This window comes from Urocitellus parryii, chromosome 5, assembly GCF_045843805.1.
Source record: "Urocitellus parryii isolate mUroPar1 chromosome 5, mUroPar1.hap1, whole genome shotgun sequence".
NCBI classification, from domain to species: domain Eukaryota; kingdom Metazoa; phylum Chordata; class Mammalia; order Rodentia; family Sciuridae; genus Urocitellus; species Urocitellus parryii.
Window position 1 is genome coordinate 187,135,819 of NC_135535.1, and position 16,866 is coordinate 187,152,684.

Sequence of the window (16,866 nt, forward strand, 5' to 3'; positions counted from 1 at the left end):
CGCAGGCCATGGAAGCTCCTGTCTTCTCTGACCTCCTGGGATAGGAAGGGGGACAGAACCAGATATCAGTTCTGCAGGCAAAACTGAGTGGGTCCTGCAAAAGGCCCTGTTCTTAGGGGTTCTGGGCTGTGACATGTCCCCCCGGAGTTTATGTGCTCCTTGTAAGACCACTGGCTACCAGTGAGGCTCACCCTGCCCTGGTCGCTGGGCAGGACACTGAGGGAGAATTCAGGTTCCTTGTCCCTGGAGGGGCCAGGCAGTCAGACCAACTCTTCCCACTTGTCTCCATGGGGAATGGCTTTCTGTCCTGGTTGGCTCAGATGGAAGAGGCATGGACTGCCTCCATGTGGATATGTGTCACACAGTCCTCCCAACTCACAGGTGACTTGAGGGACAAGTGGAGACAGATACTCTTATGGACCTGGCCACAAACCCCACCTTGGGGATGTCCAGACAACAGAATACACAGATGGACAGAATCGGCCTCAGTGGGTCCCGAGTGGTTCGGCAGGCCAGGAAGAGCTGGTCCCTAGGAAGCAGCTGAGGGGTGGGAGACTGTGAGCTCAGGGACCTCTCAGGGCTCTGGGAAGTGCCAGAACCTGGGCACTGGGATTGTGCCATGTAGGGACGGGGGCACTCCTGTCCTGGTAAGGGCTGGCCAGGCAGCTGGCAGGGTGAATGGGCAGGGGGAGGTGGACAGACTGTTCTGGTTTGGGAGGCAGGGGCTGGAAGTCCTGCAGTTTCCAAACCACAGAGGCCTCCTCTTTCCAAACACTTTCCCCTCTGTCAGCAGTCTCTCCAGCTCCCCTCCCGGCCCCCACAACTCCCTCACCCCTCTGTGAGAGAGAGGCCTTTGATTCCAACGGCCTGGCTGGCTGTGGGGACGGGGAGTGGAGCGGGGCCCCGGGGAAGCACTGCTTTCTCTTGTCTAGTTCTTCGATGTCCCCCTCTCCACCCTGCTCCCACCCACTCTGCTGTTTGCAGTGCTGTCCCCAGCCAGCTCTCTGCAGGCCTCTCTTGGCTGCCTGCTTTAACAGAGCAAGGCTGAAATCATGCTGGCTAGGTCTCTTGGCCTCTTATGGGGGGTTGGGTATTTGCTATGTATGGGTGATGCGGAAGTATTCATTTGGTTGTGTAATTGTGTCCACGTGCATCATCCTGTGAATAGCTGTGACTACACTGCCTGTGTACCCTTGGTATGGAGGTTATGTGTATGTGGACTTGTGGGTGTTGCTGAATGTGATGATGTGATTGACTGTTAGTTGTGTGTACAAAGCCTTGATGACTAAATAATGTACTTGTGGCATGGTCTATGTGTGGCTGCATAATTGGAATTATATTTGTGCCCTGTGATGGACTGTCGATGGGGAGCTGTGACGGGAAGGAAGGGTTAGATGTGAAAGGCACTGCAGCCATACTGTGGCCATGGGAGCCGTGCAGGGTGTGTACTGCTCCAGCTGTGTGTCCGTGGAGTCAGTCATGTTTGGGGCTTAGTGTGTGGAGTGTGGGGCAGGCCAAACCTTCGTCCCTATGATTCCAGGTCCCCATTCCACTCTCTTTTGCCACCGTGGCTGGGGCTGCTTCCCTGCACTGCTGTTCCTCCCTCCAGGTTGAAGGTGGCCTTTGCTTTACATTTAGCCTGGTGTTGTTTTTACAACTCAGCCCCCTGTCCTACATTTGCCCCCAGGCTCCAGCCCATGTTCCTCCCTGGGGACAAGCTGGGTTCCTCATGACCAGTGTTCTGAGCCTGATGCTGAGCCAACCACAGGCTGTGGCCACCCAAGAGTCCAGACTTCCTGCTGCCTCAGGCTTGGGGCAGATACCAAAACATGCTCCCACTGTCTTCTGGAAACAAGCTTTGAGGGTGGGAGTATGAGCTGGGGCATCCCTGTGTTCCCCAAAGGCCAGTGGTCATTATATGCCCCTCTCAGGGGTGACAAGCTGCTCTCAGCTGTGTGCTCACCCTGAGGAGCACACTCTCTGCTCTCCGTGGGGCAGGAGAAACTGGCCCTCCACCAGTCGGAGGCTCTGCAGATGGTTAGGGGGTGTCCAAAGGCGTGTACCTTCTTCCCTCACCTCCCCAGCTCCTGGGGTTGGGAAAACTCCGACAGAGCAAATGTCTCCCCTCCTCATCAGCCCACGGCCAGGTGAGCAGCCTCCCTGGAATCCTCTTGCTTTAGCCCCTCCTAAAACCCCAGTCTGCTGCTGTTGGTGGGGTCTAACCCCGTACCCCACTGGTCGGGGCTGTGCCCTGGTTCCAGGCTGTGCCTGCCTTCCGCACCTTTCTAGTGGAGCTGGACGAAGGGGGAGGCTTGTGGGCTGGCCCTTCTTTGCACTCAGTTTCCAAGCAGCCACAAGGACGGCTTAGCCAATGGAGCCTTTCTCAGCAGGAGACAATGAAGGATGGAGAAGTGGGGTGCCTTATAGGGATTGAGATCCCCCTGGTCCCTCAAGACTTGTTCTTTCTTGGGGACCTATAACCGTGTCTGAAGTCCCAGGACCCCCATTCCCAGGTCACCAGCAAACCAGCACCACCCTTAGTGCCACCCCAATTCCCAAGCATGGCCCCTTCCCCACTCCCAGTTGCAGCAAGTGAGAGGAAAGTCTGTCCTGTACATATGGTAAGTCAGGAGGCCACAGGCAGAGGTCAGAGGGCAGAGGGTGGGAAGGAGCAGGCGTTAGTGAGAGACAGCAGCAGTGGGGGGAAGAGAGGCGTGTGCCCGCAGTCACCTCGGCTGTGCTGCCTGTTGACCATCCCGCCCAGGGTCCACCGGCGATCCAGGCGCCGCAGATGGGCCTTGCGTCTCTTGGACACTGGTGTGGGAGATGGTGATGGAGCATGCGGCCAACACGAACCAATGGAGAGAATGGAGATGAGGATGAGATGGGATGGGGGAGGGGAGGAGGAGGGGACAGAGGGAGGGAGGTCCAAGCACGCTTCCAGGTCATCATTACCTAGTCTGAGCCCAGGGTCAAACCTAGCTGGATGAGGGTAGATCTGACAGATGATATTGTTGGCATGTGGGGAAAAAATGCAACCAAACCCAAACCTCTCAGCTTATGCCCCAGAGCCATGGAGAGAACTACAGATTTTAGGATCCTGGCCAGGCATGGTGGTGCATGTCTGGAATCCCAGTGACTGGGAAGGCTGAGACAGGAGGACCTCAGCAACTTTAGCAAACTATGTCTTAAAAAAAAAAAATTTAAAAAGCAGAAGAGCTGGGATGTAACTCAGTGGCAAAGTGCCCGTGGGTCCAAACTCAGTACCAAAAAGAGTCCCTTACACCAGTCCTTGAGAGGCAGCCCCTCAGATGCATCGATGGATCGCTGTTTCCTGGGAAGGCTGATTCAGAGGGCTTGTGTCCCAAAGCACCTGGGTTGACATCAACAAGTATGATTGTGAACTTGCCATCATGGGCCCCGCAGCATGTTGAGAGGGATGAGTGTGCCTAGGAGAGACCTGGGGTCCCTTCCTGGCAGGCTTCGCACTTTCCGGCTTATGTCGCTGCTTTCGCACTTGTCCCATTAGATGGTGTCTACTGAGGATGACAACTTTGCCTTTTTTTTTTTTTTTTTTGGTACTAGGGATTGAACCCAGGGGCATTCAACCACTGAGCTACAGCCCCAGCTCTTTTCATTTTTTTACTTTGAGACAGGGTCCCGTCAAGTTGCTTAGGGCCTTGCCAAGCTGCTGAAGCTGGTTTGAACTTGTATCCTCCTGCCTCAGCCTTCAGAGCTGCTGGGATTACAGGAGTGTGCTAGAGCACCAGACAGGACTTTGCCTATTGTCTCTGCATTCCCAGAGCCTAGCACAGCGCCTCTGGCCTAGGAAAAGTTTGCTGAATGAAATGCACAGGGACAAATGCCGCAGCCCTGGCTCTGCTCCTTCATGTCATCCATTTGGGTCTTTGACAACAGAGACTGAGTTTCCCCAGTTTCTCACTGCTTGAGATCCCTCTGCCAGGGCTGCTCTCTGCGCAGACTGTGCACCGGTCCTCTAGTTATTATGGCTGGGTTTTGAGCCCCCATGCACCCCTGTGCTCAGGTCCAAGTTCTAGATGCCCCTACCTTCCTATGGTACTCCCAAGGGGAATGGACACTGAACCAGGACTCCTGGGTGCTAGCTGGCCCTACCTCCTGCACTGCAGAAGGAGGCTGTCAGGTTGCCTGGGGCCAGGGGAGGGAGGGAGGGAAGCCAGTGGTTAGAATGAAAGAAAAACTGCCCAAACCCCTGCAAGGCCTTCTGGGATGCATTTGCTCTCCCTGGGAGGAATCTGACCTGCCTTGTATAAGTAGAGGTCTGGGGAAAAGGCGAGGAGGTGTGGATTCCAATTCAGACTCCACCACCTGTGACACTCTATGAGGCCTTCCATCCCTCTCTAAGCCTCTGTTTCCTCACCTGTCATAGGGTGATACCTCCTGGTCTGGCAGGGGCCAAGCAAGGTCTTAAGGAGCTCTGGGGACATTAATCAGGTCCTGTGTAAGGTTTTTCAGATGGGATGGCGTGAGGGAGTGGGGCCTCTCTGGGTGGCAGAGGGAGTGGGGCCTCTCTGGGTGGCAAAGGGGCTTAGCTGATGTCTGGACCTGGGGCCACTTTTATGGTAGCTGACATTTACTCCCGGCAAGCCAGGCCCAGTCTAAACTACTCACAGATCATCTCACTCAAGCCTCACAGAAGCCTTGTGTGGTCAGCACAAGCCCCATCACACAAGTGGGGAAGCAAAGGTCCAGGGGTGCTAAGTTACACGTCTACCACCCAGCTGCAGAGCTGTGGACACACCACAGTGGCTGGGCCTGGGGCTTGGAATACCCAGCCCTGAGCCCTTCTGTGGTTCCGGCAAGGTATGCCTGAGATGTGATGGTGGAATCCATAGCTGTCTATGTGTGGCCAAGTGTTGGCACACAGGTCCTACCAGAAGCAAGTAGAAAAGGGGCACTCTGGGTGCACATGTACACATACACACCCCTGAACGCAGAACTTGCACTGATTGCTGTCTGATTCTTACTCTATCAAGATCAAAATCCTCAACAAACTGCCACCACCTATTCTATGCGAAGCACCTGTGCCTTATTCCGGCCAGGCTGGCATCATGCTCCCAGGCCCGCCAGGCTCCTTCCCACCTGGGCTTTTGCTCACTCCACCATATACACCCAGACTCTGCCCTTGCTGGTGCAGCCTTCTTAACCACACACTCTCCTGGAGTTGGGCCTAGAGTAGCCTCCCTGCCAGGGAGCAGATGGTTCACTGAGAGGCATGTGGCACAACGGTGAGGCCCAAGAGGGCCCAAACCTGAAGAGATGCAGAACAGCAACAGTGTCCTCCCAGGGTGGTGGCAAGGGCAACGAAAGCCTCTGATCTACCACCTGGGCCCCTGTGAGCCATTGTCACCGAGAGGCAGTGGCATGCCTCCCAGGATGCAGAACTAGGTAGGAAGTGGGGACTGCGGAGCACAAACTAGACAGACCACCTCAAGGCCAAGGCGTTCCACTGCTCCAGAGGACCAGTGGGGGAGGATGCAGGCTCAGTCCCTCGGCTCAGGGAGTAGCTCAGCCTGAAACTCGCACCCTCCCTGATGGGCCTATTCCCTGAGACCTGTCCAAGGTGGCTGTGCATTGAAAAGGCCAAGCTCTGATCAGTGTGACACAGGAAGAAGGGTGGGGCCCAACCGCCAACCGACTAACTGACATTTAGGGATGGGAGGGACAAGGGGCTGGTGCTGGGGGAGCTGCTTATTTTGGCCTGGGCAGCAGGGAGGTGGGCGCGGGAGGAGCAGGCCTAGAGGTGGCTGAGCCACGGGTGGCAGGCCTAATCCCTCTGGCTCTCAGACACATCCTTCTGGATCATTCCCACAGTTGGTTAAGGAAAGACTGGCCGTTTCCAGGCCACGGGAGGTTTGGAAGGCTCTAGGAGCAGGCAGCAGGGAAGTGGGGGATGGCTCAAAAGCCCTGGGCTTCGGCAGGCAGCCCGCTCTGGGGAATACCGAGTCCACAGTCAGGCTGCCAAGGCCAGCGATGGCCTGGGGGCAGAGGCAGGCTCCTTGAAATGCAAGGAGAAAGACCCAGAAAAACCTCAAGGAGCCAGAGCTAATCAGAGAGGCCGAGTGAGAGGCCTGAGCCTCCTCTGGGATCTGGGAAATGGTTCACGGACCTGCCTGAGCCTGTGCCATAGGCCAGGCTGGTGGCCACCCAGGCAGGACACACACATACACACCCAGTCTCTTGTGGTCATCCTTGTTGCAGGAAGCCCAGCGTGGGGCTGGGACCATAGGCCAAGTCTTTGTGGGGTCCTTGAGAGGTGTCCAGGGCTTATATAGACAGGGAGTTTTCTGGGGGTTTCTAGCTCTAAGACTATTCTTCCCAGTCTCTGTCCCAAAGTTGCCAAAGCCTGGGGTCCACACACCAAGGGGATTTCCCCTGTGTTCTCTGCCCCATGTGGGGCCAGCCAGAACAGGCCCGGGGAGGTGCACCTGTGGGCTGGTTTCTATACAGTGGAAGGGGCTTGGGTGTGGCCCCACTTACTTCAGTGGTTCAGGTGGTTTTAGGGAGAAGAGCCTCCCGTCTCCGGTAGGGGCTGACTCCAGAGGCAGCTGGCCACGTGTGCCAACCTCTATGCTCCCTCCCAAGAACCTGCAAGCCCTTACCTTCCCCGGTCTTGGAGGTGTTGATGTCTGAGTCATCCCGGGTCCCATTCTGGGCCTCTAGGTAGGTGGCAGGGACCCAGCCCTGCTCCTCCGAGGTGCTAACAAACCACCATCCTGTAGAGGGGACAAGAAAGAACAGGCCTTGAGAACCTTCTCAGGGTGGTGGAGGTGGGTTGAGGGCAGGGATGCAGAGGGAAGGAGTGGCCAGAGGGCAGGGCACAGGGCCAGATGGCCTGGGCACCAGGCAAAGGCCTTTCCCTTGGCCAGCCTTGAGGGGCCTGGGTTCCATCTAAGGCAGAAAAGACCTACACACTCCCTGAGATGACCAAACAAACTGCCATCCATTTCTATACATTTGATGAAGAAAAAAAAAATCCAAAGACCAAATAGAAATAATGATGTCCTACATGAGAAATGCACCTTGCAGGAAAGGCCAAGTGCGCTCTGTCCCTGCACAGAAGACTCTGGGTCTTTCAACCCACCATGACCATGAGAAGGGTGGAGGTTGGTGCCTCCTCTGCTTTCAGAGGCAGCGAGGCAGACCGCCTCACACCTTTCTAGCACAGGTCAGCAGTATTGTCACCTCAGTGCCACTCCCAGCTGCTCTTGGGTGGTGTGGCCATTTCAATCACAGTAAATGAGTGTTATAGCCTCAGGTGACCCCTGACAACGGCAGCCACACATGAAGGCTGGGCGGGTTATTTCTGGCATCCTGGTCCTAAGGAGCCAACAGCTCAGAGAACTAAACCAGCCCTCTCTACAGAGGATGAAACTGAGACCCCAGAAGGGCCTCTGAGCCAAATAGACCTGGGCCTCAATGGGCTTTGCAGAGCTGCAAGCAGAGTACAGAACTCTCCAGAAAGGGCGGGCAGCAGAGGGCATTTGAGCCTAGGCCTATTTGGTTCAGAGGCCTCAGCTGGGTCAAATACTATGACCCAGGGCCCCTGATGGCCACCTAGCATGAGCCACAGAGAGTCTATCTCTGCCTGGGGTGAAAGACAGGGAGCAGTAGGGTACCTACCTAAAAAACCCAGGTCCTGCCCTCTGTTCCCTGGGCCCATCTTCCACCTCAGGCCTGGCCAACCCCAGTGACCAAGGCCTTCCCTTGACATAATCCATATAAGCCTGAGAAAAGCAGCCTGGCCCACCAAGTCACAAACCTTCAGTCAGGAAGAACTGGGGACACACTCCTGCTGCTGGAAGAACTGAAACCATAGGTCTAACTTCCTTTCCTTCTTGCTCTGGCTCCAAACTCCCATCTCCCAAGATGGCTCACTTGGACTGCCCATGCCCAAGCCACCTCTTGCTATGCTCACTTTGCAAACAGGTACGTAGGTGATGAGGAACTGTGGCAGAGAGACTGTGAGCCTTGACTGGTCCCTGAGCATGTGGGCCCTAAACCCTATTCTGTGCCACTGCTGCAGGACCAGGGGGAGGGCATTTCATTTAAACACTGCCCCACAGACCCTGAGACTTCCTGCACCAGGCCTATCAACAGGATCCAGAAGAGGATGTGATCTGCAGGCTGATGGTTTTCTGGTTCAAGGGAAAAAGGAGGCTTGACTTTTCTTTTTTAAACTGTATTGGAGATTTACCACTGAGATGCTTTACCACTGAGCTATATTCCCAGCCCTCATTTTTAATTCTGAAACAGGGTCTTTGTAAGTTGTTCAGGCTGGCCTTAAGCCTGCAATCCTCCTGCCCCAGCCTCCAGTCACTGGGATTACAGATGTGTGCTATTGTGCCTGGTGAGGCTTAACTTCTTAAGAGGGAACAGCTGAAGTCATTGAGCAAATTGTGGGGACAGGCAGGTACTGGCATCTACTCTTGGGGCCAGGGCAGCAGCCACAAGGCAGTTCAGAGTCTAGTGGAACACTCCACTGACATCCACTGGCATTTCCCAACTTTGGGTCTGAGGATGGTTATAAGGGTACCAGACACTTGCACTCAATCAACTTCTGGTGAAGTGACTGGTTCCAGGAAGCTGATACTCCTGGGAGCTGATAGCTCAGATTGTGTGTTAAGCACCCTCAGAACCTGCTAAAGGGAGATGGATGCTCACTTTGGGGTCCAGAACACGCTAGAAGAGGTGGTCCTTGGCCCTGGGGAGCCCCTGACCAACATATAGGTTAACAAAAGAGGCCAATCTGACACTCTGAGGGAGGAAGGCTGACAGGACCACCATTCATTGACATGGTGGGAAGGGTTTTATTGTCCACGTCTTTTGAACCAGGAAGACCTTGAGTCCCACAAGCTGCTCAAGAAGTGCTAGAGGATCTGTCTCTAGAATGATGTCCAAGGAGGTCTTTGTCCCCTCTTTGCAGTGTTGGGCAGCAGGAGGCAGAGGAAAGCAGGAGCAGCCAGATTGGGGGGGGGCACTTTAGGCACTCTGACCCAAGGCTTTGGGTGCACGTGGAACTCCCCTCTTGGCACAATTCAGGTTGGTAAAGAGCTGTGTCTTGCTTGAATGGGATGGGAGTGGCCACCTTTGTCTTACCCACAGCCATCTGCACATTTTGACCCTATTAGGCGAGGGAGGGCTGCTTGGAGCAGCACCACCCATCCTCTGGAAGCCCAGGCCACAATGGCTTGGATGCTCAGAAGCTGTGGCTGATTGGGCCCCAAAGCAGCCAGAGGGTGTTGCCTTTTCAGGGGACCCTGGGTGGGATATCTGCCTCTCAGTCTCTAGGGTAGCACTCTCAGGAATTCCATCAGTCTCTGCCAGGAAGCCCCAGTCCCAGCAGTTCCTCTACAACCCTGGCTGAAGGTCATGGAGCAAGGTTCCTCCATCTCACTGGGTTGGCATCACTTGACCTTGCCTCCTTAACCACTGAAGTGGGCGCAGCTGGCCAACCGGGTCTGTCTCTCTTTTTTCCATAGCTTGAACCAAGGGGCGCTCAACCACTGAGCCATATCCCCAGCTCTTTTTTATATTTTATTTAGAGAAAGAGTTCTTCACTTTTACTGAGGCTGGCTTTGAACAAATGATCCTCCTGCCTCAGCCTCCTGAGCTGCTGGAATTACAGGCATGTGCCATCCCACCCAGCTGGCCAGCCATCTCGATTGGTTTGTCGTCTCTCCAAACACTGTGATAGTTCAGGGGTAGATCTGTGACCCAAGCAGGGCTATTCAGGGGCTGTTCTAAGAGCTGACAATGGCGCTTTGATGATCTGAATCCCGAGTCCCACACAAGCAGGAATCACAGGGGCACGTAGGAAGAGAAGGCCAGAGAGCCAAGTCAATAAAGCAGCAGGTTTGTCATGAGAAGGAGGACAAGCTAGTCCTGAGGACATCTTCTACCTGGGAGTCTGGTGTACCAAAACTAGACCAGCCTGCTGGACTTCCTCATTCAATAAGCCAAGGAACTGTTCATTGACCTGGAGGTCCACGGAAGAGGGCAATTGATGAGTTGACCTGGAGCTGGGTCTCAGTCATTTGAACAGAGAAAGCCCTCACTAATCACCATCACAATCTCCAAGCATCACATGAGCCCAGTCTGAAGAACAAAAGTCATCTGTCACCACGGACCTCAGCAGGTGGGCACTGAATCCTCCAAGCCACTCCAGGCAAGGTGCCACTGCCCCAAATCCTGCTCACCAGGATGATCCCCAAGACCCCCAAAGAGCAGTCACCAACTTTGGTCACTTTCAGAGGCTCTTGAAAGCCAAGGCTTACACATGACTTCCCAGGACCAGGGTCTAATTCCAAGAGCACAGTTGTGGCTCTCCCATCTCATCCAGATCCTTCCAAGCAGACCTCCAAAGGCCTACCCTCTAAGCCAAGCCGTGTCCAGTAGCCAAGGAAGTGCCTGGAAGGCCTGGCTTCAGATGGGAGCCCTTCTTCCAGAGAGAAGGTTTCCCCAGAACAGACTTGGGCAGGGGCCAGGGATTTTATTGTCATTGGATGAAATGAGATGTGCTTTGAGGAATAGCATAGCTCAGGAGCACGCCTCTGGTTAGGGACTTGCCAAGATCACTTCATGACCAACCTCTTTTTCTACACCAAGGTGTCCCTGCCAATACCATGCTCTCAAACAACCCCCCTTCTCCCTCTTCATCCACACTGGGAGACTATTTCTTCCCTTTTCTTGGGTGAATCTAAGGTCCCAGATAAGCAGGTGTCTTGGTGGTCTCGTGGCTGGCTGTCTTCTAAACCTTCTCTCTGCTTCTAGAATTTGGGACCCAAAGTAATCCTCAGCAGAAGGAGGCAACCCCCCTTCCATGGATGCAGAAGGGAGACCACATTCCCTCTGCCTGTGACTGTGAGTGCTGGAACCTCTGCTTTCCTGGGGGGATTTTCTTCATCAGTCTCATCCAACTGGTCTGTATCCTGAAAAGTTGGGAAGCAAGTCCCAGAGCTGCTGCCCTCTCACATGGGCCTTTCTCTTTGTCTCAAGTGCCCTATGATCCTGGGACTCAGGTCTTTTCTCTGTTGGAAGCATCATGTCTTCTACCCCTTATTCCATTCCTGGGAGCCCTTCCATATACATGCTGCTCTTTCCCATTCCCAGGAGCCAGGGACAGGGCAGGAGCGGGTGGAGGGTTGATCTGCACCTATGAGCACCAGGGGCACTCCCAGGGCAGGGCAGGGCAGGGCAGGACAGGGCAAGGCAGAGCAGGCCAGTTCCTCCTTCTACCTCTGCTGCGTAGGCCTCAGCACATGGGAGGACTGGATAAGGACTTATGAGGGGCTGAATGGATGCAGAGGTGCCCAGTGGGCAAAGCATCACCACAATTGGTACTTGACACTGTCTCTGGATGCCCCATGGATGTGCTCTGCTGTCTGAATCCTAGCCTTTCTAACATCTCTGTTGTTCTAGAAGCTTCTGGGACAACTAGGCACATTGCCTGTTGACTATGAACATCTCTCCCCAGGACAGTAACTTAGGATCCTATTCTGCTGTGGCCCTAGGACCTGGGGCTAACACTGTCACCCCCCCCAGCCTGATGCCCCAGACAATCTTGCCTGAGAACACTGGCCTAGGTTCCACTCTAGCCCAACACTTGCAGAGTGTGCTGGGTGGCTTCTGACTCAGGCTCCTCCTGAATCAGGCTCTGAGGAGGAGACAATGGCTATAGAAAAGAGACAGCCGTGGGCTTGGCTGTGGGCATCTCTGCTGAGCCAAGACGGACAGGCTTAAACATGGCCTAGGTGGGTGAACATGGTGCCCACCCTGGTTCCACAAAGACCTTCTGGGATTCTGGGCATGAGTCACATGGCTGGGCTTCCTGGAAAGACTCCCTGGGCCGGCTCCCACCCACGCCCACCCACGGCTGCTGACAAGCCTCTCCCACATGCCAGCAGCTCAGACGTTCATCACTGCACCAAAGTCACTGCTGCTCCAGTGAGGAACCTCACGACAACCTGAACTCCTGGGTGTGGATCAACTATCCGAGAGGGCTCAAGTACTAGCTACAGGCCTGTGGGGTTCCCAGGATCACCCCCAATATGTGTAGGGGCCTAGCTGTCTTTTCTAGTCTCTGTGTGCTGGGTGTGGGTGTGGACCAGGGCTCGTATTTGAGTCTATGGAGGTGAGTGATGTACATGTGCACACCTGTTGGGGGGCGTATAGGAATATGGGAACAAAGCCAGGTCTGTGTCTGTGTATTACAACCAAACACAGGGGAGGGCACTCTGTGTCAGGTGCTAAACTTGACATACATCCCTTTACTCTTCAAGGTTCTCATGGAATAATGTTACTGTGATCAGCCCTCCGCCTTACATGAGGAAGCTTGTGTTGTAAAATCCAGGGGCCAGATAGAGATCTGGATTCCCAGCCCCACAGAAGCAGTGAGGGTCTTCTAGCAGTAAAAGGGAATAATTAGGGTGCCCTGACTTGTCCCATCTGCAGGTACCTTGCTCTGCAGAGCTTCCAGGCTTCTCTTGGGGTTTTGGAAGAATGGGGGTCTATCCCCCAGCACGGCTTGCTGTTTCCAGCAGTTGTACTTCATGTCAGCAAATCATGGAGGGCAACGGGGTTGGGGGTATACATCCTGGGGGGTTCCCTTGAGGCCCTGGGACCACTCTCAGTCTGGCTTCTGTCCTCTGGCTCACTTGGTTCCCCAGCACAAAACTCCTGCCGTCTCCTCTCTCCTCTCCGTATCCAGCTCATCCTATAAAGTCCTGGCTGCAGCCCACCTCCTCCAGGAAGCCTTCCTTGACAAATGTCCAGGTGCCAACAGGTCCAGGGCATCACCACAGCTGCTTTGCTCTCTGAGAATTATCTTGTCAGCACTATAGGCACCAGGTCCAGTTTGTATCCAGGGCAGAACTGAGCTTGCAGCAAGCAGCCTGGCCGATGAGGAAACTGGCAGAGCAATGTATAGGAGCCAAAGAGCTGAGTCTGAATTCTACTACTGCCACTTCTCTGCTCTGTGACCTCAGGAAACTGCCTTAACCTTTCTCAGTTTCCTCATCTGTGAAACTAAGAATACAAATGGCAGCTATGGGCATTATTAAGCTCTTCATTAATGACTACAGCCACCCGGACCAGAGCAGCCACTTCTTCTTCCAGCCTCCAGGAAGATGATTCTAGACTCCCAAGCTGACCTCTGCTAGCCTTGTTCTTCCATCCTCCTGGCCTCTCTTTGGAGAAAGACTCAGTAAGTTTCACTAAGTTACCTGGCCTTGAACTAAGGAAGTGGCTGCACCTGTGCCCACGTGGGGCCGCTGTTTTGGGGCTGGCAGCCACACCTGGCCTCTTCTTACAGTCACCTGGTGAAAGGGCAGCAGGCTCTTTCAGGGAGTGAGGCAGTGAGCGTGGTGGAAGCAGGAGATGGTAGAGACCCTTTGGCATGTTCCTCCAGGCCTAGCCTGGAAGCCCTGCCCTGTGACACCTGCCAGGGCCTGACTTAGGAAGGTTTTCCCACCTGGAGTAGCTTTATGCTGAGGTGACCCCTCCCAGATGGGGGCAGGCAGCGGGAATCCCACACCCAGTACCTCTATCGGGAAACTGCAGACTGATCCAGAGGAACCCTTTAAGTGGACACTGTAGACACCTGACATGCAGGAGAAACCCAGTCTCCAGGGCTAGGCCCCACCCTGGGCTAGTCACCACGGAGAACAATGACCTGGCCAATTCCTTGAGAGCTCCCTCCCTCTGGCCTTTCTTTCAGTCAGGGCTGTGTTTCTGTGGTGCCAGGGGCCAGGACCCAGCCCTTTACAGCAGACAAAGACCCAGAACAGCAACGTTCCTGTCATCCAGAGCCAGTTCTGCCAGTAGGCCCCAGGAACAACCCTCTTCTCAGTGGTGGTGGGTCCAGGGGCCAAGGAGGGGAAAGACACATCAGGAGGTCTAGCAGCATCTCCAGCTCAGGGTGGCAGGAAGGGAGACCCCCAATCCCAGGCCAGTGCCCAGCTTTCCCAGCTGCCATAATCTTCAGGGCGCTGGCCCAGCCATTTGGTCTGGGCTCATCTGTTTGGCCAATTTCAAAGACCTCACAAATGGACTCTAACTGGGGACTCCCAGTGCTGGCAGGGGTCGCAGAAGAGAGAAAGAACAGAGACTTTAAGAGTGACACAGACTGAGGCGGACAGTGAGGCAAGGGGGACTGAGGGACAGAGGGTGGGCTGGGGGCCTCAGCCTCTGCAGGAGGGGCTGAGCCTGGTTGGGGGTGGCAGGAAGTGATGGCCACTCTCAGGCCACTGCTGTCCCCAGGGTGACCAGGCCACAATGGCCTCCTTAAGGAGGCAGGATAATGAGCTCATTAGGGCCAGAGTGAGGCCAGCTGCACACAATTAGGATGTTAATAAAGTCCTCCGAGGTCACAGCTCAGCCTAGGACAAAGCAGATGGTGGGGGAGGGGAGACCCCTGCGCCTTCCTCTCCCTCTGAAATCCTCCCAGTCCTTCCAGATGTCAGGATGTGTTCTCCATAAAGCCCCAGTGCTCCTTACTGTCCCTGCTCACCCAGGGGTCTGTGGGATGCAACTTAGCCTCCTTCCCAGGACAGGCTTCAGTTGGAGCCTCACTTCACCACTTCCTAGATGACCTAGGTGACATGGGGCAAACCACTAGTCCTCTCTGAGCTTCGCTGGCATACCTGAACAATAAAAACTACTCCCAGGGTTGTCCTGTATCAGGGACATGTGACGTAGTTAACATCCAGGAACTTTGCACAAGCGAGTATTTCCTGAGCACCTGGCATGTGCCAGGCGCAGCTCCACACATAGCAACACCAGCACTGTGAACGGCACGCATTCGGGGCTCAGACTCTGTTGCCCCATCACCCCGGGCATGGCACACAGTGGGGACTCAATCGTGTACTGGCAGCTGAGGCCAGCAGGCGAGCTCTGGCTTCTCCACTGCAGCCCGCCTTCAGATCCTAGGCGCACACCAGAGGATTCTGAGGCAGGATGAGACTCCGATTTTGGAGTTTGGGAGACCCAGCAGACTTGAGTTGCTATCCAGGCCCTGCCTGTCCTTCCCACCTATTGATTCACAGTTGAGCAGGCTTGGAGCACTGCCTCTGACCCAGGCCTCCCTAAAGGTTCAGGAGGCAGGTGGGAAGGGCAGTCCACGGAGCCAGGGAATGGAGAGGACACAGCCCCAGACCTCAAGCATCTTAGGGTCTTGCTGGTTTGGGTTCTGGGGGAGCTGAAGTCCCTCTTTCCAGAACCTCAACTAGCACCCTGGGCTGCTGCCTGCATGTCCTGGCTTGGGCCTTGTCCTCTTGGAAGGGGGACATGCATAGGTGCTCCCATGTTCTTTGCTTGGAGCGGGCTTGCAGAAGGGAGCAGGGTAGGTGTCGGTGAGCACCAAACATCGAGAGTGAGGAGAGAGAGACTGAAAAGAGGAAGAGCTCTAAAGTGGACAGGCCAAGCCACACCTGGTAAAAGGCTAGGCTCCAGGGGGCTGCTTCTGCCCTGGGCCCAGCCTGGCCCCCTTCCTATAACCTAAGCCAGATCTTAGGCTTCTGGTGAGAGACCAGGGAACTGGAAATGCAGGCCGCTGATGCATGCTGTGCCTTTAAGAACAGTGAAAGGCCACCCTTCCCGGCCAGGCCTCCCTGGTCCGAAGGCTCTGTCACTGCAGCCTTTTGCCAAGACACACTCCAGCTCTCAGCATGCAGCCTCTATGGTCCAAAGAAAACAGGAGTGGCTTTGGAGCGGGGGAGAGGCTCCCCCAGCCCCTCCTGGGTGCACCTCCCAACTCCTGTCTTCCAGGCCTACTCAACTGGTCTGAACCCTGGCGCCCGCCCTGCTCTACTGTCCAGGCCTTCCCTCCCCCTCAGATGGGGCTCTGAGGCCACCAGGGCCCCAGAACCTTCCCTGGGTGCCTGGATTCCAAGACCATTAGCCAAGCTGCTACGTCACCATTTGGAAGGCTCCATGCAGCCCATGGCAGGAAGACAGCAAGAGCTGGGCCTCTGCCACTTCTCCCCACCTCGGCTCCAGCCTGCCCACCTCACTGGACCAGCCCGGAAGCCCAGAGCTGGGCTGGAGCCCAGACAAACCTGCAGGGCTCTGGCGGGTCTGGGCAAGCGGAGGTCATGGGCAAGGCACTCAGAAGGTGGCCGGGTAATGAGCACTTACAGACAGGGACACATGACAGACGACAGGTGAAGGACATGATCTTCAGGGCTCTAGAGTCAGGCTGCCTGGCATTAAATCCCAGCTCGGCCACCTCCTAGCTAATAAGTTTGGCCTGAGTGAGGCCAAACTCAGTTTGCCTCAGTTTCCTCATTTGTGCAATGGACCTAGAGTGGTACCCACAGTGTTGTCATGACTAGAAGAGGAGTCCTTCAAAAGCGTGAAGAACAGCACCTGAGTCCTGGTGAGTTGCAAGATGCTAACATTAATTTAAATGCAAAGCACAAGGAAGTGCAAGAAGGCCCCCAGTAACTAATGCCACCCACAGCTAGACACATGGGTCTTAGGTGTCTGGTCTCAGGGGAGAAAGACTTGGTTTTGTTATCATTTAGCCTTGACATGGGAAGGTCCCTGTTGAAAACGTGTGGGCTTGGTTCTTGGCCTGGCACCAGAAGGGGCTGGGGTCGCAGAGAGAATGCAAGGTGGCATGAGGACCCTGTAGGGGCTATAGGACAGCAGAAGGACCAGGGGCACAGGGTGAGTTACAGCATGAGACTGCGAGGGTGACCAGACAGCCCATGAAGAGGACCTGGTGGTAGCCGATGTAATGCTTGCTGAAGGAACTGCAGACAGCCAGAGACAAGATCAAGGAGTCAGGCAAGAATCATAGAGAAGAGATGAAGGTAACTAAAGGTA

General features: G+C 55.1%; 1 protein-coding gene across 2 annotated transcripts in view; it reads right to left on the bottom strand.

Annotated features, from left to right (window-relative positions):
- The window catches only part of Sh3pxd2a (SH3 and PX domains 2A), a 215,285-nt gene that overhangs the window by 21,623 nt on the left and 176,796 nt on the right, over positions 1-16,866 (bottom strand). For both annotated transcript variants that reach the window (XM_077799000.1, XM_026401179.2), the window contains 2 exons: positions 6,642-6,755; positions 2,731-2,814 (listed from right to left, as the gene is read on the bottom strand). In XM_077799000.1, the coding sequence (XP_077655126.1) occupies positions 2,731-2,814; positions 6,642-6,755 (198 nt within the window). The remainder of the gene's footprint in view (positions 1-2,730; positions 2,815-6,641; positions 6,756-16,866) is intronic.